At 33.1% G+C, this 26,354-nt stretch overlaps 2 protein-coding genes across 5 annotated transcripts; both read left to right on the plus strand.

The window, feature by feature from the left end:
- Window positions 1-606: 606 nt before the first annotated feature.
- On the plus strand, window positions 607-16,137 carry LOC105197488 (mucin-5AC). 3 transcript variants are annotated; one of them, XM_026132139.2, is made up of 10 exons: window positions 607-1,313; window positions 7,801-7,928; window positions 8,178-8,529; window positions 8,870-9,068; window positions 10,028-10,065; window positions 10,156-10,353; window positions 10,904-11,213; window positions 11,571-12,127; window positions 13,080-13,710; window positions 14,714-16,137. In XM_026132139.2, exons 1-10 carry the CDS (start codon window positions 1,291-1,293, stop codon window positions 15,080-15,082), a joined length of 2,805 nt encoding a protein of 934 aa, XP_025987924.2. In that variant the 5' UTR covers window positions 607-1,290; the 3' UTR covers window positions 15,083-16,137. The 3 variants fall into 3 exon arrangements, with proteins under 3 accessions (XP_025987924.2, XP_039302763.1, XP_025987923.2); XM_039446829.1 differs by having other exon boundaries at window positions 608-1,313; window positions 8,178-8,397; window positions 10,028-10,353; XM_026132138.2 differs by having other exon boundaries at window positions 615-1,313; window positions 10,028-10,353.
- Window positions 16,138-16,851: 714 nt separating this feature from the next.
- LOC105204575 (autophagy-related protein 9A) lies at window positions 16,852-25,214 on the plus strand. Of its 2 annotated transcripts, none has more exons than XM_011173702.3 (8): window positions 16,852-17,086; window positions 18,920-19,028; window positions 20,164-20,483; window positions 20,626-21,089; window positions 21,172-21,356; window positions 22,716-23,675; window positions 24,284-24,652; window positions 24,970-25,214. In XM_011173702.3, the coding sequence occupies exons 2-8, from the start codon at window positions 18,975-18,977 to the stop codon at window positions 25,111-25,113; spliced, it is 2,496 nt and encodes an 831-aa protein (XP_011172004.1). In that variant the 5' UTR covers window positions 16,852-17,086; window positions 18,920-18,974; the 3' UTR covers window positions 25,114-25,214. The 2 variants fall into 2 exon arrangements, with proteins under 2 accessions (XP_011172004.1, XP_011172006.1); XM_011173704.3 differs by lacking the exon at window positions 16,852-17,086 and adding an exon at window positions 17,100-17,747.
- The last annotated feature ends 1,140 nt before the right edge of the window (window positions 25,215-26,354 follow it).

The raw sequence follows: 26,354 nt of genomic DNA on the forward strand, positions 1-26,354 counted from the left end.
TCCATGCTAATCGACACGTTCCACGAAATCTTCGCGGATCCCTCCCTGCGCAATCGGAGGTTCCTCCGTAAGAAGAGATTTAAAAAAAAAAGAGAGAGGGAACGTGAGGATATCTGCCGCCAGACGGGCAAAATTGCATCAGCAGTGTAATAACTTTACACCACTGGTGAGGAGAAATTTCGGAATCGCTTAATAGCGGCGGGAAGCAATCAACAAGCATCGAAAGTCCCGCAAATATCGCGTCTGAAACTTGTTAATCACTTTCTCAAATAAGATATTATTTTCGTATATCTTTAATTTTAAAACGGAATCTCAGCTCGCGCCGAGATCGCTCGCACGTTGCTTTCACGGGTGCAGACGTGAAGTGGTACCCGCGAGAGGCGAAGAGAACGGAACTTCTCAATACACTTTTGTTAGTAGAAACGGTGCGCTTCACGAAGTTGGGTCAGACATCGTAAGAGAAGTCAGGTGGTTAAACTGAAATATATGCCGTCAAACGAACGTGCAGAGCCAGTCAGCCAGGCAGCCCAGGATCTCCCGGGTCCCCGATGGCCCCCAGTGAGCAGATCAAATGTACACCAGACCGAGAGTCGAGTCGAGTTCGACTACGTGGTGTCCACTTTTCATGGGCTGGTGGGGTGCACTCCGGGTGGCCGTGGTGGGTGGCGGTATAAGTAGAGGCCTGCATTCGCCACCGTTCTCATACCCTCACCACGTCCTTCGGCTACCTCTTACTTTTACTTAGTGCCCCTTTTTCCACTTTTTTATCTTTTCTCTCTCTCTCTCTCTCTCTTTCTCCCTCTCTCCCTCCTCCCTCTCATTGTCTTTCTCGCACACACGCACACGTATGCACACTCTCACTTGATCTTTCTTTTTTCCCCGTCTATCGGTGCGCGTTCGCTTTGCCATTCGTTCATTCGTTTCGCGCCTAGTCGGCGAAGTCGCGTCACGAGGCTGGACGGAGATCACGTCGACCGGAGCGCACGTACACGCTGCATCCTAGGCTTATCCAGTGAAGATATCGTGTAATTGGAAGACGAGTGTCGATCGCGACCGGTCGAGAAGAGGACAGAGAGATGATCGCGAGTGTCCGGTGACGATACGTATAAAGAACATAGTATTTGCAGAGAGAATATAGATCGATATTCTCGAGAGTGCCTACATACGCCGGGTACATACCGATATCGAGAAGAGTTTTCGTTAATTTGAAGCAGCTGTTCACGTATCACGACGGAAGCGGAACGAGGCAAGGCGAGCAGGACGAGGAAGAGAACTGTGTGCAGTGCAGACATGTGGCTAAGAAGTGTGCTTCTGTGAGTAGTCAAGAAATCAGTCAACAGTAGTCTTTCGCATCTCTCGTTTATCTGAGAGAGCGATCTCAGTGACGAGCGCGTGTGAGAATTAGATCTTTGTGAAATCAGATTTTAGTTGTGAGAAATTACAACGTAATTGAGCTAGTTTCTTTATAGAAAAGGCAAAGCTTCACTTTCAAAGAAACGAGAGAATTGATTTGGTAATATTAAAAATATTGCGTGTCCGTAAAGCCTTTTCTACATATCTCTGATGTAAGCTTGCAAAAAAAAAATAGTAGGCATAAAAAAATCTATTTTTACATAGATATCAACACCTAAAGTAAAATTTCTTTTAAAATAAATAATTTATTTAGCAATTAAAAAATTCTTGTTTAATCCGTTCAATGGGATATTTTTACTTACCTGATAATTGAATAGATTGTATTAAAAAGTTATAGGCACAAAAGACACGGGTAAATGGAAGTTATATAAAAAAAAGCATAGACGAGTAATATCGTTTCTAATTATTAAAAACATTTTATAGATATTAAAAGTTTCTAATATATTATAAGTTTCTAATATATTGAGAATTCAGGAAGTTATAAAAACTTAATTACCAAATGCCGGTTATCTACGAATAGCAATGCAGAATTATAGATTCGACACAGTTTGTTTCAATCTCAATCTCTTTATCAAAATTCCTTTCTACGGTCACTAAAAATGATAATTGAGTTTCAGTGAACACTTCATGCGTATCTTTGATGTAATCAACACGTTATAGCATTGCACTTTTAAATTAGTTCCTGTTTACGTATTATTTTTATATAAACGTCATGGAATACTTTGTATTCATTTTTCTACTTAATTTTATTATGATTTTTCTGCAGTACAAAAAAATTCTGCAATTTTTATTATGGAAAACAGACAATAGGACGAAGTCTATTTATCATATTTCATTTGCTATTTTTTATTCTAATTTTTTATATTATTCAATCATTCAAGGACTTGATAAATATGGTATGCTAATATCGTATTCAGAAAATTATCATTACATACACACAGCATTTGTAAGATAATTCACATTTATAAGATTATTTTACCTCAATTTTACCGTTTATAAGAATGTGAAAAGCCGTTTATAATAGTGAAAAAGAATAGTAAAAAATTATTTGAAGCATAATTAATATGAAATCACGGCTAATGATTATAAATGATTATCGATACGAAAGAAAGCGGTTTTTCATGGGCACAGGAGATATTACGCTTCTGAATTACGAGAATTACCGTAGCGAAAGGTGCGCGCAATCAGCGAGTCACTCTCTTAGATACGCCAATTACTTACAGTTTCATTCAGGCGTATGTATGTATAATTTATTTGGGAGAAACTTCCAGACGTGCCCTCAATTTTAAACTGTCGATCAGAGGAAAAAATTAGTCTAACTAGATTGTAACTTAAAATGTTTAATCATATAAATTATTGAAATATGTAAAGTAAGAAATAATTAAAAAATTTATGTATATTAACATATTAAATAAGAAAATATATTTACGTATGTTATAAATAAATATATTTTACATACATATATAAATTTATTTATACTAATTATTGCACATAAATAAATTTATATACAAGAATGATATAAATTTATATATATATATATATATATATATATATATATATATATATATGAGTATGTAAATATGTATGTAAATACATATCCTTTTAACTATATATTTTAATAAATAAAATACAGTAGTAGTTAAATAAATCGATTCTGCTCCATATGTTCTTGATTTACAAATTTTCAATTTATATTTACCTAAGATTTTTCTAAGCGAGATTCACGAAGTAAAAGAAGCAAGTGTGATCTCACGCCGTGAGATTCTATGATATTATCATATTTGGCGAGAGTGTCGCAAGAGCTTTATTTGGTAAAGCACATCATTAGATGCATTTCGATTTTATAATAATTATTAATAACAATATTTCATTGTTGAAGAAAGATAATTTTTAATGAAATATGTGTATGTGAATGAAACATTCATAATATTTCTAATCTACATTTAATAATATTATATATTTAAGAAATAAAATTGCGTGAGGATTTTTAAATAATAATATAATTATTATTTTACATATTAAATACATGTAATTTTAATAGTTATCACAAAATTTCACGTACACAAAAGAAAGTTATATAGATATAGTGTTTTTAAATGCTTTAGCATTCTTTTTTTGATTTCATAATATTATCCGCCATTATTGGCTTTTTAAATATGCTAATATTGCCAAGAAAAATCTCATTTCGAATATTCGTTCACATACTTATGCCGTAAAAGAATTTTATGCCATTAAAATAATAAATAAAACTATTGTAGGATTAGATTAAAAAAGCAGAACTAAATATTGGAAGAGTAATTAAATTTCAATTAACTTTAGTTAGTGTGGTTTATAAGCTGTCACCAGTATATGTAGGTATTATTGTATTACTGGATCTTTAAACAATCAAATTGTTTACATATATCTTTGATAATTTTTTATGTTGGATAAGAAAGAGTAAAAAGAAAATTGATAAAAATTTGAGATAAAACTTTGCATTTTTTTCCTATTAACTTTCAGCAAATGTATGTGTAGAACGCCGCATTTCGTAGGCGGCACGAAAAAACATTTACGGGCCGGTAATAGGCTTTTGCCGTAATATTGTGACTTACGTAATGCCAGTGTCTCGTGCCACTGGAGATACCTACGTACGCAGTATATTTATGCAGATACGCTTGTAAGCGAGACCGCTTTCTCCATACGGTTTCACGATAAATTCTTGTTTTAAGCATCCATTTTTGGTCTAAGTTTCGGATGCGCCGTTATGTCTCTTGATCTCTTAATTGTCTATCTTAAAAATTTTTGCTTCAATTTTTGTTTTAATTGTTTAATTACATCTTATAAGACAAATTTAACATAAAAAATATAAAAGAGTGAATTAAAAAACGGTTTGGAATTTTACGTAAATAGTGTGCAACCTTTAACTATATTTGTTCGTGTTGAAAAAGTTTATTTAAAATATTAAAATAAGATCTCTAGAAATTTTTCTTGTTTACGTAAAGATTTAATCTTTTCTAAATCAATAAATTGTCAATTTTGTCAGACACAAACACATACAAATATCTAAAGTTTAAAATGGTTTTAAATACATGTAGTGCGTCGCTTTTAAACTATAATCTTAAAATTGAATATTAAATAATTGAATAAAATTTATTAACAACTCAGATTTTTAAAATTCCTAAAGCTCAATAAAGAATGTGTAAAGTTTTCATTGCGTTTTTATAAAGGCTAAATTTCAGTTTTGCCGATAGCAGAAATTTTTATAGGTGTATACTTTACGTAATTTTAAGAAGTATGTTAAATTTTGATTTTTCAACTTTAGTCTAGCTTAAAGGTCTTGAATGTAACTTTGAAATAATATAACTTAATTTAATATGTAATGTAATGTGTGTATAAATTTGATACATAAAGTTATAAAGAGGTGCGGTCGCGTTGCGCGCCAGGTGACACGCGAAGCGGAGACAGTATTATGTACGGGAGCGGATCGTGAGCCGTTTACATTATTATTAATTATAGTAATGTACTATTAATTTTAGTAATGTAATACTAATATTACATTACTAATGTTATAACCACTCTTACGACTTTACAACCTCATAATAAATATTGCGTGATGCTTACTAGCAGCAAAGAAATTATTTATAAAATTTTTTTCCATTAAAACGTATTTGATAAAATGTTTATAAAACTTTGTTTTGTGGCACTTATTAGTATATAAAATCTACAAAAAAATAATGAATTTGTAATTTTTTTGTAACTAAAATTGCCAACAATTATTATTAGTATTCTACGGTCATTAATAGTATGCCACGATCTCCTTTTATTGCATTACAATTAATGTTTTCACATGTAATGTAGTGGAGATCTAAAATTTTAGATTGAGATAGAAAACAATTCTAACAATTGTAAGTAAAAAATTCTAAATCAGAAGAATTGTGCTCTCATATGAATTGAATACAAAACCTATGGATAGTCTTATAAATCCTATATACAAATATAATTATTTATCAGTCTAATTTAATCACATACAAGAGAAAAAAACGGGTTTTATAATTTGTTCTATTTTATTTATAAATGTATCTTTCCCCCGTTTCCAGTTATAAATTATTCCTGTATCGGAAGATTATTCAAATAGAACAATGCATATTTAATAACGATTTTCTGTCTTAAATGGCGTAAATTTATTTCTCTTTATAAGCAAATTAATTACAGAATAATAAACATTAATTTTATTAACATAAATAGAATATTTTATTAATCTAAAGGAAAATTAATAATTGTAATAAAAAAGGCAAAGCAATTGTACGCACCAAATCATGATACATTACAAGAATTAAGAAGGTATTCTAGTATAATTCATCAAAAAAATTGATTTTTTCGGTCACTTTTTGAATCTTTACATTATTAATCTTATAAAACAATTTAATAAAATTTGAACAATTTGTTGTTGTATTCACATTTTGAAAAACGCTACATATGGCAAAATGATGCTCGATTTTATGAAATGGTACGACGTGAAATAACGCACTAGCCTTTGTTTGTTTATTTTATCAAAACCTATTTTTTTCTTCGTCTTCAAACAATATGTCAAAAGAGCAAGAGGAAAATGCATTTTATAGTCCTGATACAGCAGAATAATATAATTTATTCTTTTTATATATGTAAACTTTTGTAAAACTTTAAATGTATTCTTGTCAAATCGATGATCTTCAACTTGGTCCTAGGCTTTTTTCCTCAGAAATAAATGAACTGATAGACTTCTGTCTTGAAGCAAAATATTTGTAGTACTTGTAGCTATGGTTGGAACTAAAATTTTTTTACTGTCTTGAAAAGTTTAAAATATTTTGCAAAATTCTGTTTTTTTATTTTTAGTTGTTAGCTATTTTAACGAATATTACAAGAATAAGTGATTTATTCTAATTCCAACAGTAATTACATTTGTGTCAATTAAAATGAATCTTGGATCATTGGTTTACAGCATGAAGGGCGCAACTCCTTGTAAAAACAGGATTTTTTAAATTGTGCTGTATTTATCAATAATACACACTCTATTTTATATTAATAAGATAAAAATTAAATTTTTACACAGTTAAAAAAGGCAATAAATACGTATCTAAAACGCATAAATGTTTTTAATTCACAGCAACATATTCTTAAGTTTTGCATTTTTTAAATGTAAAAATAATAATATAATAAGACAAATTACAAGTAATAATAATTACAAAATCGTTATGATATTAAACTGCATAAGTTACCTTAACACTTTCTTAAAGATACATGTGGCATTACGTCAAAGAAATCATTTTTTTAATATAACAATTTCATGACCACGTAATGCCCTTGCTGGCCACATTTTGCCGAGGAAAAAACTTCGAGCATTCGTGTTAATTTCGAAAGCGGTTCTCCTTCATTTATGAAGGAAATTGATCGTATCCAATCGTCCTTCTGAATGCAGTGCCATAAATACAAGATACTCATTTTCTCGCTACTCTTTCTTGAATAACGTTGAAGATCTCTCTCTCTCTCTCTCTCTCTCTCTCTCTCTCTCTCTCTCTCTGTTTTTTCATAAAAAATTTTTTTATGAAAAATGTAGAAACTACTTTATGTCAAGTACTAACTTCAAGATTTCATTGCTGTTACGTGCTACAATAGGCAAATTTAGATTAAATTAAGAGCATTAAAAGTTTAACAACTGTGAACGCTATGTGTCTCTCAATCACCAATTTCGACAATTTTAGAGGGACCAGATCATAAATTGATATCTGGAAATTCGCAACCAGACGATCTTAACATTTTTTCTAAAAAAAAAAGAAATTAAATTAACAATAAAATTATTCTGAATATATTATAATAAAGCAGTTCTGTTCACTTCTGCAACTTATCTTCTACTTTAGTAAACTAAAATATTTTGTAAAAAAGTAAAAGTTACTTTTTTTGGCTACTTTTTTTTATTTAAATTGCAAAATTCTTTACATTACTCAAATATTCTTACAAATTCTCAAGTTTTGTGTTATTGGTGAACTTTAATTTTTACGCAACGGGAAGGTGTGAAGAATCGAGTGTGATCGAGAGATCCGGACGAGCCTCAGATTCGCTTACGATTCGACGACCAGATGTGAACTTTCACCGCCAATCAAGTCTTGCATTAGCTATACACATTCCGCCATCGTTTACACATCGTGGCTCCTTGCATCTCACACACGCCTTATCACTTTCGCTGACAATGCATCATTACAATATACGATAACTTTCTTTTGTTCTCTCTTTATGTTAACTATATATTTATTTGTATAATATAGCTCTATCATAGAAATCAATCAATAAAATGTTCAAACTTTATACCTTAAATTATGACGCACTTAATCACATTGGATTTTTATTAATGAGATTTTATATTAAAATTTGCAGAATATGCGTCACTGTGGGCACGTTAGCTGACAATTCATCGGATATCGTGCAGATATCCGGTGACAGTTTGACTCGAAAACATGTTGCAGCGACGACATATCAGCCACCGCGAGCCATCGCAATTGAAGGTAGATAGAACACCAATTAGAATGAAAATTTAGCAATCGCGTATCAGCTTACAAGCTCAATCAAATGCAAGATAAATTAGTTGAACATTGGATAGACAAAAAATAAGAATAAATTCATGTTTCATTTTTATCTAAATCATGATAAATCTTTCAAATTTATAATATTCCAGCAAGAATTATTACTTATTATTGTATGTTTTCTAGAATTACTATCGACTTAGCGAAATACTATAAATCTTGAATTTTCAGAATATGTGTCATCGCACAAATTTCCGGAAAGTATAGCGAAACCATTGGACGACGATGACGAATACATTGAGGACAAAAAGGTTGCGTTTAAAGACACTAAGCAAGTTAAGAAAGTTGCTCAGAAATTCGAAAATATCGAGAAAAAAGCGGCGATCTTAGAACCTGCCAGACGTTTAGATTCGGCCGAGGAAGATGATGAGGAGAGTCTTACCGCTAAAAGGCAAGCACGAGTTGAGCTCGAAAATTTTAGCGACACTGGAAAAGTTCTGCAGGAGGGCAGAATAAAGAAAATTGACAGTAAAAGGCCACAACAGGCCGAACAAGATGAGGTTATTCCGGGAGTCTATGTCAGGTAAAATGTTCTCGCGCTTGATTGCGAATATTTTTGTAGATGCTGAGATAAATTTTTAACGATTCGTAATGATCGATAAATAATTAATTGGAAATATACATTTTTGCCTCAATTCTTTACCTCTTTCAGATTTTTTTAGATTTTTAGCGCTATCTGAAGAAGAAACATTCTAATTTATCTACTTTTGTTTAAAAAAACTAACGTGATTTTGTCAATTTTCTATAAGCTATATCTCCTGTCCACTATTTTTTAAAATAATTAACTCTTAGAATTTTTTACATTTAACATAAATAATTTTTTATATTCTAATAACAATGTGATATGATTTGCGTATCCTTAGCGCGGAATATTCAACGACTATGCTACCCATTTTGACAACGCCACGAGAAGCACGTAGCAAAGACAGCCTCTTTGATTTTGTTCCCGTAAACATTATTCGCGAGGACAGTAAGGATGGCTATTCGCATTTTTCGGACACGAATTTTGGAGACTTGGGTGACGTGAGTTTGGTACCAGCTGGTACGAATTCTCGTATTCAGGTATGCTATTACAAAATCAATGAATCGAACTTCACTTGGTGAGTTCGTTTGATTTTACAATTATTTATACATTCTCCTTGTGTTCAGTTTAATAAAATGCATCTTGCATATTAAAATTGTCGAATACAAAATGATGAGATGCAAGTTACCAAACACCAGTTGCGTCAATATCTATAAATTGTGAAAATCCGTGTGTCCAGTCGTCAATTTTTCATTGGTAAAATTGCTAAACTAGTGAGTGGCCGGACAATCGAACCCTTTGCGGTAGTCACCGTAGCAGATCTTGTAATTCCATCCTCTCCCGGATGTATTTCTTTGATACGATCGATAATCCATTAAAGTGGTGCAAGGCCTTGTTGCTTGACCACTACAAGTTGTCCAGGCGCAAGTTGTTCGCCTTTATTTTGTTTGGGCAAGCCTCTCCGGGAATTTCTCAACGCTTTCTGATCTGGTTCTTGGCTCCAAGACTCGTCCAGTGATTTCGATTATTGGCCTTGTCACGAATTATGAAACCGTGGAGCTATTAATGCAGATAATCTACTAACGATCTTCTTCAATAGTAATGTGTGCAGTCTCTGTACTGCTCGACGTTTATTGCTCTTTTTCTTCTTCTTCTTGGTCTTTGAATTTCTGGCTCCAACAGAGCCACAGTACGACGTTTAATACTTAAACGGCAAGTATCAGGAGCCTTGGCCAGGGGTCTCAACCTTCGATGTTTATCGTTCCACGGTTTGTTTCTGTCTGATCGTGCGCTGACACTCGTTCCCTAACACCTCTTGTCTATATGAAAGATCTAAAGAAAGCCCGAAAATTGTCACTCTATGAATAAATATGTAACACCTTTGGGAGGGTTTTGCCACTGTTATCTTCTAGGTAATTCTATTTCTATTACTTTTTTCAAACATCACATTTTTTATTAAAATGCAATTTGTCCTTTTTTACATTTAATATTCTTTTAGGTGAAAAAAGGACCGAACGGGAAAGATTACGAATACGAGTACGTGTATTATTACTATGACGAGGAGGATGAGAACAAAGCAGGTACAGCGGGTTCACCTGTGACGAATTCTTACGACATACTTTCCAGAACAACTTCGGCGCCCAGAAGAGTAAGCGCTGCCACCAACAACAGGAGCAAGTACAGTACCGTTGAGAGATCGAGCACCGTGGAGCCCAGTAACAACGAGGTCATACCGAACAGAAATGGTAATAGGGGCAGACAATTGATCGAAACTGAGGACGTTTCCGAGGAAAGATTGCCCGCAAACACTCGTTTCCCACCGAGGTATCTACCAATTGTGTAACGTTTAATTAAATCTATGTGTGAGATCAAAAATATAAATATCCGTAACAAAGTATCGACAATCTTGTGATTCATCCAACATCTGATTAATGTGCGGAAAAATTTTGTGAGTTTTGTTCAATCATTGTTTTATTCTTTTTTTTAATAAACTCCGACAAAATTCATTTTTGTCACTACATGTTCCTTCTTTAATCGAAGAATAGAAGCAGAAAACAAAAAAATTTTATGCGATACATTTTGTGAAGAAGTTGTGCCAGTAACCATGTTTGAAAATGATACAGCAAATTTTCAAAGTAGCAATTTTGATTTTAACGATTGACTGAAGTCAAGTCATCAAAGAGAACCGACGATAAAGACTTGTTTGACAAAAACTTAAATATGAGAACTTGTTTTGTATCTTACTTTGTAACTTATTTTTACAAGTGTTTTAACTTGTCAAAAAATTTCACCTATTTATGCACATCTAAACTTTTTCTTTAGTTATGCTGAAATATTTATTAATTCAATTAATTATATGATTGGTTGTTAACAGATCGCGATCAAATCACAACACAGGCACAACGGAGCTTCCGCGAGCTCGCAGTAACCGACCGCGACCAAGTCTGGAGCTGATTGACTCCAGCAGCTTCCGGACTCATCAAGAGGGTCCCGAGTTTCCGCAAACCTTGCCGAAAGGACCAGTTAGATTCTTAGGTGTTACTCCTAATGAAGACAATGAAGACAAACCTTTGATTAGAAACCGGGCAAGGCCTCAAAGAGTTCAAGAACCCGCTCCTGTCGAGGAAACCATTGATGATGCGCCAGCACCTAGGAGACGCCTAAGCACTACGGCATCATCTGAAGTAATTATTCTAATTGTATTAAAATGAGTTAATTTGTAAAAAGAAATTATTTAAATGCGAAGTTGCATTCTAATCTAAAGAGCACTCGTTATCCAAATATTCTAATGTATTATAAATCAAATCGGTAACAGAAACGGAAACATTAATGTTTAAGTAATTAAAATGCAATCTCTGAAAACTAACATAAACGTAAAATAAATATTAAATAATACTTTATAATTAACCACAATTTTAATTAAATTTGCAAATATATTTAATTACAAAAGCCATAATTTGATCATAACTGATTACATATTTAAGTTACAGAGGTATTCTGTAGTAGTATAATAATGTTAAATTACACAAATTGATTTTCAGAGCGGATTGGAATTAAGCAGAGGTCAACCAATACGTTTGAGCGAGGAAGACGATGAAGAGCATGAAAGACCCGCAAACAAACGCGTCTCTTTAGAGGACAGATCGCAAGAGTCCAGCGATACAGAAACTTCGCCGGTCTATCCCAGCGTTACCGCTGATCCCACAGATAATCCAACGACGGAATATCCGTCAGTGATGGACAAGGTTGCCTTGGACCTTTATGCTTTCCTGCAACAAGGTCAAAGTAACCTGATTGATTCCAGTAGCGAGGCTAGTGAAACGGTTGGAGACAGCACGACGGTGTCCGACGACGAGATCACGACCGACTTAACAACAACAGCGGAACTTGCCGACTCTACAATCGCCAATGAGTCCACTAATACAACGACGACGACGACGACGACTACGACGACGACGACGACAACGACAACGACGATCGAACCAACGACCACAACGACAACGACCACGGAACCACCGACTACTACCACTCAAGCTCCCGCGGGAAGAGGGAAATTCCGACGACCTGGAATTGGCGGACCAGCTATCTCGAGAAATCGGTATATTTTTATTAAAATTGATCCTCTCTAATACTTTTTTCTCTTTAATATCTTTTTGATTTAAAAATTCTTGCTTATAAATCTTTTGTGATATCTGAGCTGAGTAACCCTTTTTAAAAGATCCAATAGAAATAGATAAGAAAAATTCTATTTATTTTTAGTTTGGAAATATCAAATTTATTTTCTTTATGTCATTTTTAGTATATAATTTAATAATTATCTTTAATCACGCACAATGTCTATCTGATCATGTCGAAATTAATATTATCATGATTTTAGTTTATGTAGGGTATCTCTGGTATTTATGCAGCGCGAGAATTTTTACGAGGATATTTGAAAGCCACATTTAAAGCCTTCACAAGCTAAACTCAAATTAAAAAATTAATATCTGACATACTTCTCAAAATTACGTAGAAAGTATAAACCTGTAAAAATAGCTGCTATTAGCAAAATTAAAATTCAACTTTTATAAAAACGCAATGAATACTAATAACCAGTGAATATTAATAACTATTTTACAATGTCTAAATATATTGTAACAAAGTAATTTTAAGGTTGCTCTTAGAATTCAACGCGAATTATCATAGTGTCTCATCATCTCACACCTATCTCACAACCCCCATTTTTTTCTCTATTGTTAAGCAACGATAGAAATAGATAATTTCTCTATGGTAGCTCTAATGTGGTTTCAATTAAACCTTACTATAAAATTGAATAAAATTTTATTAAAACTTAAATATATTTTTACCATTTTTTATTGGTTTTTTAAACAAGAAAGATCCACTTAATTTATTTTAAGTTTTGAAAATTTTATTTATGAAAATATTGAAATATAGTACATTTTATTATCCTCATAAATAAAGTTTTGATGAAATAAGAATAAATTAAGTGGACCTTATTCAGCCAGGTACCTTAGTAACAAGAATTATGTAATTTTGTCTTCAATTTTCAGGTTCAAGTCCAATAGTGGTACCAGCACAACCGAAGCATCCGCAGAGATCCCAACCCAAAAAACCCGAACACGTTTCGGCAGTAATGGAACGAACGGTGGTGGATTCAAGCGACCTCGACCAGGTGGCCACCATAAGCCGATCGAAGAGGACACCGTGCAGAAGGAGACCGCCAGCTCGGTGAACGCAGAGAAACCGCCAGCCGGTCGTGGCAGATTCCGCGCACCTTCCGGCGGCAAAATCGCCGTCTCCACGACGACGTCGGCGCCGCCGAACGGAGCAACGGTGGCCGCGGCAGCACGGCCCACCTTCAACAAGCTAAATATTAATCGAAGACGCGGACGGCCGACCACAACTGTGCCGGGAAGCGAGGAACCGCAGGAGGGAGCGACGCATCCCGAAACCGGCCCGGTCGTCCAGACCGTATCGGAAAACGCATCCCCCAAATCCCCGGTTCGCACGAGGCTTCCCGCCGCACCTGCGATCAGACCGGCCATCAGACCGACTGGTGGCAGAGTTAATCTGAGACAAAAACCGGGACAGACGACGACCACGACGACGATCGCGCCGGAAGTCCCCGAAGGAGCCGTCGAGGAACCAGCCGGAGAAGGAACCGAGGAGGAGACTCACGAGGTCGATACCTAATTTTACGCATTCAGTTTTGGATTCTCTCTTTCCTTTTTTCGTACAAAAATATATTTCAAAATATATCATTCAAAAAAGGAAAGAGAAAATAAAAAATTGCTTTAATTTGAAAAATGTGATTTTTATTTGGTATTTCTTTCTTTCTCTTTCTCTCTTTCTCTCTTTCTCTCTCTCTCTCTTTCTCTCTGATAAAACACATTATATACGTGTGTATTTATAAATATAAGCAATTAGCAAACGATACAATGCTTGATTACGCATATTTATTCTTAAATTTGGAAAGTTAAAAAAAGTAAAAAAAATTGTACATCTTATACTTAATTTTTTAACTAACTCAATTGGATTACACATTGTTTGATGCAGACACCATTCAACAAATGTGTCTGTACCAAACAAGCAGTATAATTATGCAAATATCAATCTTTTTCTCTCGATCGCAATTCCGCGTGCCAAAGATAAGGTCAAATATGAAATTTTGCTTCAAATATATATATGCATGTGTATCATATGCATAATAACTGCATACTTTGCAAGATTAGATACGAGGACACCGTGATGTCGCTTGATAAAGTTCTCTCTTGAAGTTTACTTTCACTGGATGGCCTTTCGAAATGTCATCAACAAGACGACGGGAAACGGCTCACGATCACTTTTCACCTTTCGACTTTACAGCTTCACGGTTGTCACGGGTTACAAATACTGATAAGATTGAAAGATCGAAGGAGAAAGGGTTAAAGAAAATAGCGAGGAATAAAGCTTTATTACAAGCAGATTAATTCTAAAAGTTGAATTTTTTCGTCAATCTTTTATAATTCACCTTTAAAAATATTAAATTTAAGAAACTAATTCTCTTAAATTTAATTTTTAATTGTAATTTTAATCTCTTTCCAAAAATTTTAATATACAATAATATAGCGTTTCGGTAGAACGTTCAAATTCCGAGAATCTTGTCTATTAAATTGTTCAGCTAATTGTCTCCTCTGTTTCTTAGGCACCAGCAGAAACCAGTCCACCAGCACGCTCTACTACATCGAATCCTCTGAACAAACTGCGCAACCGCAATCGGCTGCAAGTGCAACCGAAGGCTACGACAAAATCGTCATTGCCGCCGGCGATCAGGAGATCACCGCTGCTACCGCGACGCAAGGTAGAGACTCCAGCTGCCCAATCGAGCCAGGAGGAGATTGGCTCCGAAGAGGAGACCACTTCCGGCGAGACTGACCCGACTGAAGCAGTCTTTGTCGAGACCAGCACGGCGGCCAGCACAAAGCACGAAGAGACGCGCGGTCTGAGCGGCCTCCTGGCACCCCGACGCAGGATATCGACGCGACGTCCAGGTCAGATAGTCGCCCGAGAGTAAGAAATGACACTCCGGTGTCCTGAACAACGCAAATCAAGCACCCACTTGAGGATCTGAATGACGATTTCCGTGATAAATCGAGATGCGACGCGAAGAATGAAAGAATATAAAACTCTCGGATTAATCAATATCCTGCGATTTGTTCTTTTAAATGATACATTGGATGTCAATCTCGGAACGAGATTTCTCAACATCTTCCTGTTGTAACGTTTTCCCTCATATTTTTCTCCGATCGACAAAACGACATCTTGCGTGTTAAGAAAATAGCAGATGTACGTATTAGTATCTCTTACAAGAATAGCTTCTTTTAAAAGATCACATTTGTAATGCTATTTTAACTATACTATGAAAAGCATCTAAATCAGTGTGTGCTTTCCGATTAACATTAAACAAAATAATCTTTATGAAGTTAGTTTAATATTTATGAACGTCCTATTAATATTATACTACGTTGAATTGTCTTATCGAAAGATTCATTTTTAGTAAAAATAAAATTGAAACACATTTTAACATAAAATGCATGAATTAAAATTGCGACGGACGTTTCTTTTTATTGTTTACCGGAATTACATACACATAAGTTAGATTTAGTTGAAATAGATAATGAATATGGATTTTAAATGACTATTTTTTAATAATAATAATGATATAATTATTGATTTTCTCGTGAACTATATATTGATCAATGCATTTAATACATTAAACCAATTTATAAACACGATATGTATCATCTTCGCGTGGATGACAATTATAATTGTAACCCAACGCAATATATATAACGAGATAAGTATTTTCAAGTCTTTATACTGCGATAAATGTAACTATCGTATATTTAATTTGGCGAGTTTTATTTAATGATTAGCGCTTGTGCAAAGTTATCGAAGTACTATATCTAACGTGATACATGCATAGTTATATACATATGTAATATCCTCTCTCGGGGATGTACTTTTAGGATTATTACTGCGTGTGCAATGCGTAAGGGTACTTTTGTAATTACAATGTTCCAAGTTACACTGTAAATATTGCAATTAAACATAAAATTAATTGTATTACATTTGCTTTTAAATTTACCATATCCAAAAAAAATACAATATTTGCACATATCAAAGATATTCGTATAATTATAATATATATAATAAAAAATAAATATAAAAAAAACAGAGTTGGGCATTATTTGTTATTTTTCGAATAATTTTTTATTTAGATGATTATTTAAATAAAATTTTATTTGTTATTTGCATTATTCACATTATTTGTTATTCATATTATTGGCTTATTCATCATTTTGATGTTATGATGAGTTTAATTTTTATTCTTCTTGGGATGTTAAAGAAATTTTAATAAATTTTCAGAGAAATTTTTAAATAAGTTTGAAAAAAATTCTTAATTTCAGTGCCTTTTTACAATTTTCTTTTTTAATCTACTTTAGTGAAACTTTTTAGTTATTTTTCAGTAATTGTGCTGAAATACCACTTTCAGCAAAATTTTCGCAAAATTTAGTACAATTTTTTTACCAGGAATAATTAAAATTTTGTCGCACATTTACTGAAATTTCATCAAATTTAATAAAACGTCAATTTCATCGAAATATTAAAATTTTTCCAGGAATGAAAAATTTTCTCTAAGGCGATATTATGCGTCTCTTTATTGTTGATCGTCGATAATCGTCGCATTCGGCGCGCGCGTCTCGTTTTCACCGTTTCGTCCACCGATTTTCTAAGCGTCGCCACCAACCGACGACCGTATCTCCATCTCTCCCCACCTTACGGAGGAGAGCGAAGACTCAGCAAAGATGGTGAAACGCGGAGAGACAGATGTGCAGTTCTAACGTTCCAATGTCTAAATCGCCAGTGAATAATCGCGTGGACGACGGCCGATATGCGAGCGGGCAGTCGTGCGTAGTAGCCCGTAGGTGGGATTGAGTGCGTGCGTTTCGAGGAGAGATTCGTCGTCGCCGTGGGCCGGGCGTCGATCGCGGACCCCGTTGATCGCGGCACGAAGGTACGCGGAGAGGCGCAGGATGTGCCTTTGTTTATGGAGATCAGCTGTGCCCCCCAAAACATCCGCGTCACCCTTCCCTCGCGAAATCAGCAGCAACGAGCCACGCTGCTATTTTCGTCGGATAAAGGTCAACCGAACGCGGGGACGATCGAGTAGCGTGGTCGTTGCACGTGCTGCACCGTGCCGCATCCGTTGTTCGTGCGAACAGCTCTAAGGAAAACTTTCTCGAGAAGAGAAAAAAAAACAAAGTTTTATAACGGAGAGAAACCCGACCTGATTTATTGCCTGGGTTTAATGCCTGAAAAAGAGCAAGAAGGAGAGAGAGAGAGAGAGAGAGAAAAAAAAGAAAAGTTTTTCTTTGTATTTTTTTCCTAGAAAAAATTTCCTAGAAAATTCAGGCTATTTGCCTTTTGTCACATTTCCTCTCGGAGCATCCCCTCCTGAAGCTTTGTTGTTTCGTGCGAGAGGGGCGACAAGTGTCGTAATGCACGCTAGACTTTTAGACTCTTTGTTCCTCTCGGATCATCCGTAGGTGCTCACTATTCGGGGAACAAGTAGGCGCGAAAGAGAAGTGTGTCGCACATTAATGTAACGTTGAAATAGTTCAAGGCGAGGTGCACGATTTGATGAGTAATCGGGTGATCGATGTTGAAATAATCAGGTGATAAAGCGCTCAATAAACAGAATTTCGAAAGAAATGATAAAAGAAGAAATTTATTTAAACGACATGCATTCGGAACGTGCTTTGCTTAAATAACCATCGCCGTGGTTTCTAACTTCGCGATAAGAGAGAGGGATGTGTCATTTAAAGAGCACCAAGTGACTTTCTTTGTGCACTGGTTGATTGTTATCGTCATTGTTGTTACCTATATAATTACCCTTGTGTTGGAATTTGCTTCTAACTGCAACATTCTCTCGACAAATATTTTCGAGCTCGAGAAAACTTATGACACTGCATGTAAAATATTTTATAATCGACGAATAAAGCAACTGTAATTTTTTTGTGACAATTTAATGTTTATTTAGGGTTTTACTGCTATGAAAATCTGGAATTTTCAAAAAACTTTTTGTCCCTTATCGTGGATTTTCATGGAATTTTATTGGAACTCGGGGAAATTTTCGAAATATTACTTTTTAATTTTAATACTATTTCTTTCAAATTGACGAAATGTTTTCTTTTATTACTTTTATTAATTTTTAATAATATAAATGTCGACAATTGATTAGCAACAGACATATGCATAGATCTAAATCTATGTATATGTATCACATTCACATGTACGGTCTCATGTGATTTGCGAGAAAAATTATTAACAATGTATTATGATAAATTAACTATATATGTTTAATCGCGTTTTTAATTCTGTTTGTATTTTTCTTCAAATTTAATATTCAAAACTTGAGTAGCTTTTTGTGATTGTATGATTAAGGAACATAAAAATTTAATTATTGTGGTAATTTTTGTAGAATTTTTGAAACATTAGTTTCCAAGAGAAGAAGTTCTTTCTTTCTATTTCCTGAAAAATTAAAACAATTAAAAAAGTAAACATTTTCTTAAAAAAAGATCAGATTTCTCTTTACTGTTAATTGTTTTTTTAGATATTTTTAAATTTTTGTGCATTATCATACAATAGTCAGATTACCTCATTAATAAATTTAATAATTTGTGATCATTGTTATCTACACTTTTAAAATTTATATTTGCTATGTAAATAAAACTAAATATATCGTTATATATGGGGTTGTTTTACAGAGATAAAATGTATGGCAATCAGAAACTACTGTACTGATTGTGAGTTAATAAATTTAATTAGTAACTGCTTTGCATTTCAGATGCTTGTGGGGCAACCATCAACTGGTAGCTAAATAAACTTTATGACATGAAAGAATGAAACGAGAAACTGTCATTACCTGTGTAGAGCCTGACCGACGAGCGCAAACGGTAAGATCTAATAATTATCTATTTCTGCATCCTAATTATAATATACATTTCTTTTCACGAGAATTTATTTCTGTGTACAATTTGAAAATTTGTTAGTTTATATCCATTGTTCAAATATTTATCTTTTATATATGTTTCTATCAATGTAGATTGATTTTAAGAAATCTATATACATAGACGAAGTTTTTGTGATTTTTTTGTAAACAAATGGAAAAATATAGATAAATTGTGTTTATTTGTAAAGATCATTTCATCATTTGACATTTAGTTTTTGTTAAAAGATAGTGTAAAAATGGCTAATCAAATTATGTTTTCAAAAATCATTAAATTTTAAAAACTATCAAACTTGTAATTTTACACACTTCTAGACATTAAAAATTAATGCTTAATATAGGATTTTTTATGTTACTTAGTTTTTTACAGCCAAAAAATTAGCAAAAGATTATTAGTAAAAAAATTACTATGTTGACTTTGACTAACTTTTGTTCAAAGTAATATTTCAAATAACAGCTATGTTAAACATGATCTATGTTTCAACTTTATAAAGTTTACCATTTTGTTTTTTGATGAGTACTGTGAGCAGTAATAATTATCTTAAATGTCGTTTTAAAAAAAATATATAATATAAGAAAAACTTGGATAGCGACATTTTATATTTTTAAATGAAATTTATATATTAAATATAAAAAAATACATGATTTTTAGAATGAAATAAACATAATTTTTTTATCTCTTCATGTTTTTCCAAAAAAATGTGCAAAGTTAGGATTTGTTTTCGTTGAGTCATTTAGGAATTAATTCATTAATTCATTAACACAACTTCTGATTAATTCAATCGATCAGTTACTTGTCAACTGTGATTGATTATTTCTGATTAATCCTAACGATATATGCATGATTGTTCAATTTTAATAAAAAAAATTAGCCGATTAAGTTAACCAGAAACTAACTCCAGGTATATATGCTCTCTTAATCTGGATTTAACTTATTTGTTATTGTTTTTTGATTCTAAGAATTAGAAAAAGTTAAAGAGTAAGAAATAGAAATTAAAGTTAATCTATATTGGTAAAAATGGACATCAATGAGATATAATCATTGTAAACACTATATGCTTCTACGTCATTCGCGTTTGTAGATGACGACGGTACTGGACAGTAGCTATCAACGCATACAGCCTTACGAGGGACAAGAGGAGGACGCAGACGATGAGGACGATCGCGAAGAAGCGCCTCAGGAATCAGGTGTCATCATCCATGTCGTACCGGAGGGTAATAAAGCGCGATGGAATCACATCGAGGATCTGGACTCATTCTTTACGCGAATGTACCACTATCACCAGCAGCATGGCTTCGTCTGTATGATGCTCACAGAAGTTTTGGAATTGTTGCAATTCTCTTTTGTAGTCTCATTCGTTACTTTTCTCTTTCACTGCATTGACTACAGCAAATTATATAGGTATGTCAAAACTTGTTGAGACTTCACGAATACTTGTAACTTTTTAAAACTACAGGTATTCATAAGTTTTTTTAAACGTTTAAGAATTATTTTGCGATACGGTTATCTCGAGGGATATTTTATTGACGCTATATAATTTTAGTGGTGGTGGTGGAGATGGTAACGAAACTAGCCACAGAAGCGATGCTATAATGTGCGTCGGTGATTGCATTAAGACAATCTCTTCGTTTTATTGGGTACTTCTTGTGGTCGCGATAATCTTCTTTACTCTCCAACTTCTCAAAGTTTTGTACCATCTAATGCAGTTCTGGGAGATTAAAATGTTCTTCAATACCGCACTCAAAATTGGCGATAACGAGCTAGACAATTTTACATGGCATGAGGTCCAGAAGCGAGTGATAGAAGTGCAAAAAGAACAAGAGATGTGCGTTCATAAAAGAGAACTCACGGAATTAGATATATACCATAGGATATTAAGACACAAAAATTACATGGTAGCTATGATCAATAAATCCCTCTTACCCGTACGACTCAAAGTCCCAATTATAGGGGAAGTCATTTTTTTGACACGAGGATTGAAATATAATATGGAATTATTATTATTTTGTAAGTATAATTTACGTAACGATAAATAGATATAACTTTAGTAAAAATATTTTATATAACCTAATTTATATCGCTTTTCCAGGGGGACCATGGTCACCATTCGAAAATAATTGGCATCTAAAGGAGGATTATAAAAAGCTGAGTAAGAGGCAAGAACTCGCGCGATCGCTATCTAAAAATATTCTATGGCTCGGTATCGCAAATTTACTCTTGTTTTTCCCTATTCTTTTGTGGCAGATTCTCTATACGTTTTTCAATTACGCCGAGGTGAGTAATTATACTTATATATCAGGATTGATAATAAACATTTATTTATAAAATCTATGCCAACGATATAAATTAGTATTCTTTTAAAAAACCTAACAAAAATAAGTTATTTCTGTTTTGAAAGTTTTTTTAGTTTTTTAGTTTAAGTTTTGTTGAAAATAAAATTCACAGTAGATTTATGAATCAGCATAGAGCAAATAAATAAATTAGTTTTTTATTACAAGATGTTGATTAGTAAACGCAAAACAGATTTACGTTAATATAAAAATTTTTAATTCTATTATTATGTTTTTTCTCATTAAACTAAAATTTAATAATATTATATTTACATTTCCAAAGTTTTTTTAAAAAAATATATTTTGCACATCAATTTGAATTTAAAAAGCCATTATTATTATAAGATTTTGTTACTATTAGTTGATTTCATTTTTTTTAAACAATAGTGATTTACTAATCAAAGAAAAACATTTTTCTTTTTTTTTTATAAAGTTATATATTTTAGTGTCACATATTAATGGTTTACAGTTTTTGTCAATTTTATTCCGGGACAATAAAACTCGGAATTTTATCATAATTTTTTTTATTAGACTTTTTTATCAATTCTGTATATTAATGAAATTTTTAATAAGGAGGGAATATTGTTTACTACTGGAAAAATCTGGAATTTTCAGGAAATTAATTTTCTTTTTCTTAAAAGTCTCTTCTTAAAAATCATTGATTTTCATGGAATTTTGCTACTTAGGAAAACTTTTGGAGAATTTTACTTTTAAATTTAAAAGCTCTTCTTTTTAACAGAAAATTGTTTTTGATCATTTTCTTCTTAATAATGCAAAATATCGATATTCTATTAGTAATGAGTATGGCATACACATCCATTGACATTCTCGTATAACTTGTGAGTTTTTATAAAAGAATTAGTAAGTATATAATTGTTCTTGGCATCGTGCGTTTAATCACTTATCAAGTTCTGTACTTTCTGTGAACTAGATCCGTGTATTGCATGCTGATCATTATATACCATTTCATATTATTTAAAGAAATCAAAGTATTTTCTCAAATTTTAAATGAAAAGTTATAATTGATATTAAAAGTGTGTAAAGTATTTAAAAAGCAAAAGTTAGTACTTTCTTAAATTTAATATTTAAAACTTAAGTGGTTTTTCTTTTTCGTGATTAAGCAACATTAAAAAATTAAGATTTTGAAATAAAATAAATATTTCAAAAATGCATTAAAAAATTCTCCAATCTTAGCTAAATTTTTTAATAAAATTCCTGGAAAATCTAGAAATTCTTTTTAGAAAATTTGTGTAAATACCCTGTATTACGGTAATCAATTTTAACATAATAATATTATCGATAGACTATTAAACGAGAACCAGGCGTCTTGGCAATGCGAACGTGGTCCCTCTATGGTCGATTGTATCTGCGTCATTTCAACGAACTCGATCACGAAATGAACGCGCGTCTCAGTCGTGCGTACCGTCCCGCTTCAAAATACATGAGCAGCTTCACATCCCCGATAATGACGATACTTGCGAAGCAGATTGCGTTCATCACCGGTAGCATATTGTCGGTGTTGCTGGTTATAACGTTGATCTACGAGCCGACATTCTCGATGGAGCGTGTGGTCGCCCTTATGACCATGTTGGGTGCAGTAGCGGCAGCCGCGAAAGCAATTGTACCCGATGAGAATCTAGTTTGGTGTCCCGAGACTCTTTTAACCGCTGTACTGGCCCACACACATTACAGACCAGACAGCTGGAGAGGAACCGCTCACACGCATACTACCAGAGCTCAAGTGGCGCAGCTGTTCCAATATCGCGCGGTGCACCTCCTGGAAGAGCTGGTTTCTCCATTTGTGACGACGTATATTTTGTGCTTCCGTATGAGACACCGAGCCTTAGAGATCGTAGACTTTTTTCGTAACTTCACGATCGAAGTGGCTGGAGTCGGTGACGTGTGTAGTTTCGCTCAGATGGATGTACGTAAGCATGGCAATCCCATGTGGCAGACTGTGGCGCACAGTCCTACGGTCTCACCGCTGCCAGAAGATCATAGCGCGGGATATGACAATCAATATGGTATCGATCCGGATAAATATCACGTACCGATGTCGAATCATTACACTCAGGCTGAGGACGGCAAAACCGAATTATCCCTCATACACTTCACTCTGACGAATCCCGAATGGAAGCCGCCGTCCCATGCGGAAAATTTCGTAACTGCTCTGAGAGAAAGAGCTAAGAAGGAAGTTACTGCCGACCCTGATCCTTACAACAATCCCCTGATAGCTAGTTTGAACAGCTTGTCCGGTCTTGGCGTAAGTATTCCCCCCCCCCTCTCTCCTTTTTTTTAAGAAGACCCTTCAATCTGTTCACATGATGTAAGAATTTGATGAAATTTTAGAAACAGTAGCAAATTCAATTGCACTAATGTGCACTGGTGCACAATAAAACCGTTGTACTAATCCCACTAAAAAACTGTAAGAAAGAATGGATTTTAAAGAACATTTTGAAATTAAAAATAAAGTGTTTCATTGTATTATTTTTATATAGGAATTTATATATTTGTATAATTATCTAAATATAACATCATACTAGTGAAAATGTGGCAACAATGCTTATGTTACTACATTTAAATTTATTATTATAATCAATTACTAATTTTTTTCTCTTTACCTCGATATTTATTAATATTATTAAGTAAATATTTTTAAATGACAAATTATTATTTTTTAAATTTTATTTAATATTATATATTATTTTGAAGATGATAATGACAGAAACTTCTTTGCTAAAAGATACATATGAATGAAAAATCACAATTTCTTTCCCTTCACCTTTTTAAACTGGAGAACCTCCTTAAACAATTTTTCTAGAGTTGTTTGTTTTGTGTATATTATATTAATATATTAATATATTATTACAGTATAAAGATCATGTGTCGAATATTATTCGAAGCACAATGAATCAAGTGAGCGTACCCAGTATGAGTAACATCTTCACAAATCAGCCGGGTACGTCAGCTACATCGATTACCATTGATCAATCGTTTGCCACGAAGTCTAATGTTCAACGTCGAGGTTTGACCAAGACAGAGGGTCCGTTGCACAATGACAGAGGATTCCTGTACGATTTACAGCAAGGCATATCGAATCAATCACTAGGCGCCTCTGTATTCGGATCGGGCCACAGTTATGTTATAGAAACGTATACGGATCCGTATGTACCTACTGAATTAATCGCTGCCGACATGTCTTTGTCTACATTGTACCTGCATGAGCTTCATCATAGACAAGTAAGTAAATCTTTGACAAAAAGTTACATGGGTCTAAAATCTCTGAATTGTTACATTTCGTGAAAAAAATCGTGTCACAATCATCTTAGAGGTAGTTTTAAAAGTCGACTACTTTCACCCTTTTAAACAGATTTTCCTTGAAGATGCTTTTACACTATGAAACGAAGAAATTCAAGTCTAGGCCTGCATAACTTCCTTTGTTAAAGAGTATAATTTTTATGATATAGCACCAACTTTACGAGTGCGACATAACGAATTACGAGCGATTTCGACGAGAGTGCTTGGATATATTACAAATAGAAATATCTGATCTCTAGGTAAGAAGAAGGGGTTACCAAGAAATGGCAACGAGAAGTATATGGCAGCGAAGTCCGATTCAAGAACTAGCAACGCTTCCCGAGGTTAGGCAAGAAAGAATACCGCTTCTGTTGCATCAAGATTCTTCTTTAAGAAAGAACTGAGAATCCTAACACTAGAAATTTTCCATTTAAATAGCGTCCGATTCGCGCAATGGCCGTCATTTTTTAGAAGAATAAAGTGGTTTTTATCTGTTTTATTATGACGAATCCATGATTTATTTTACAATAAGTAGTTGCAATATACCCGAGAGTGGAATCGTCTGAGCATTCTCGTGGTGTTATAAAGAGGTTATTATGTGTCTTCTAAATATTTTTAATTACACAGAATGCAGAGAGATATGTTTTTTTCTCTCTTTTCCTTTCTCTCTTCTTTCTCTGTGTGTGGTCAACGATCTAATAACGCCTATATTCTTAATATTAAAGGCCTATTTAAAAGCTTACATTTTGTATATAAAATATTCACACTTAACATTATTATGTATATTTTATATTTTGACGTAATGAGCAAGGATCTATATACATATAAATGCAATTGATTTAAAGGATTAGATCTAATATGAAAAAGTAAACATTTTTGATATTTTTTTGAATGTATAATATTGTGATACTTTTATAAATTTTTCTAAATAAATTTGTAATTTTTAATATTTTAAGATCTATTACTGAATTAATATATGTATAGCAGCTATTTCTATAATAGCTGCTATATATTAAGACCTCACATTATTTTCAGAATGTAAAACAATATAATTTTGGAGCTTTTTCCTAAATTACAACAATGATTTTATTATTTTAATTAGAATTATGTAAATATGTATGAAAACTAAAATAATTTGATACAATTTTGATTCTTGTAACATGAAAAAACTTGTTTTTTTACATCGTTAATTTCTATATAGATCTAATCTTTTAATCCAATGAATTTTTATTATGCTAAAAATGCAGCATATGTCAAAAGTTTGTCCAGTGACAATTAGGATATTACGATTGTAAATGAGTTGACTTTAAAGGTTAGTCCTTCCTTAGAATGTTAAAAAATTTTTTTTTTCACTAGAAAGAAAGTAGTAATTTTACTTGTCTGATAATTTTAATCACATCTCAATGCCACGATTCTCTAGTCATATGAAATTAATATCGCGCCGTAATATACTTCTTTTTTTTTAGAGATAACATATGGTTCTATTTATTTTTAACGTTTTATTTTTATTGACTATTATAAATATATACATATTAAATATATATATATATATATATATATATATATATATATATATATATATATATATATTTACACGCACACATGTTTGTATATACATACATTAAAAAAACACATACAACGGCGG

Source organism: Solenopsis invicta, chromosome 3, assembly GCF_016802725.1.
Source record: "Solenopsis invicta isolate M01_SB chromosome 3, UNIL_Sinv_3.0, whole genome shotgun sequence".
In the NCBI taxonomy this organism is placed as follows: Eukaryota; Metazoa; Arthropoda; class Insecta; order Hymenoptera; family Formicidae; genus Solenopsis; species Solenopsis invicta.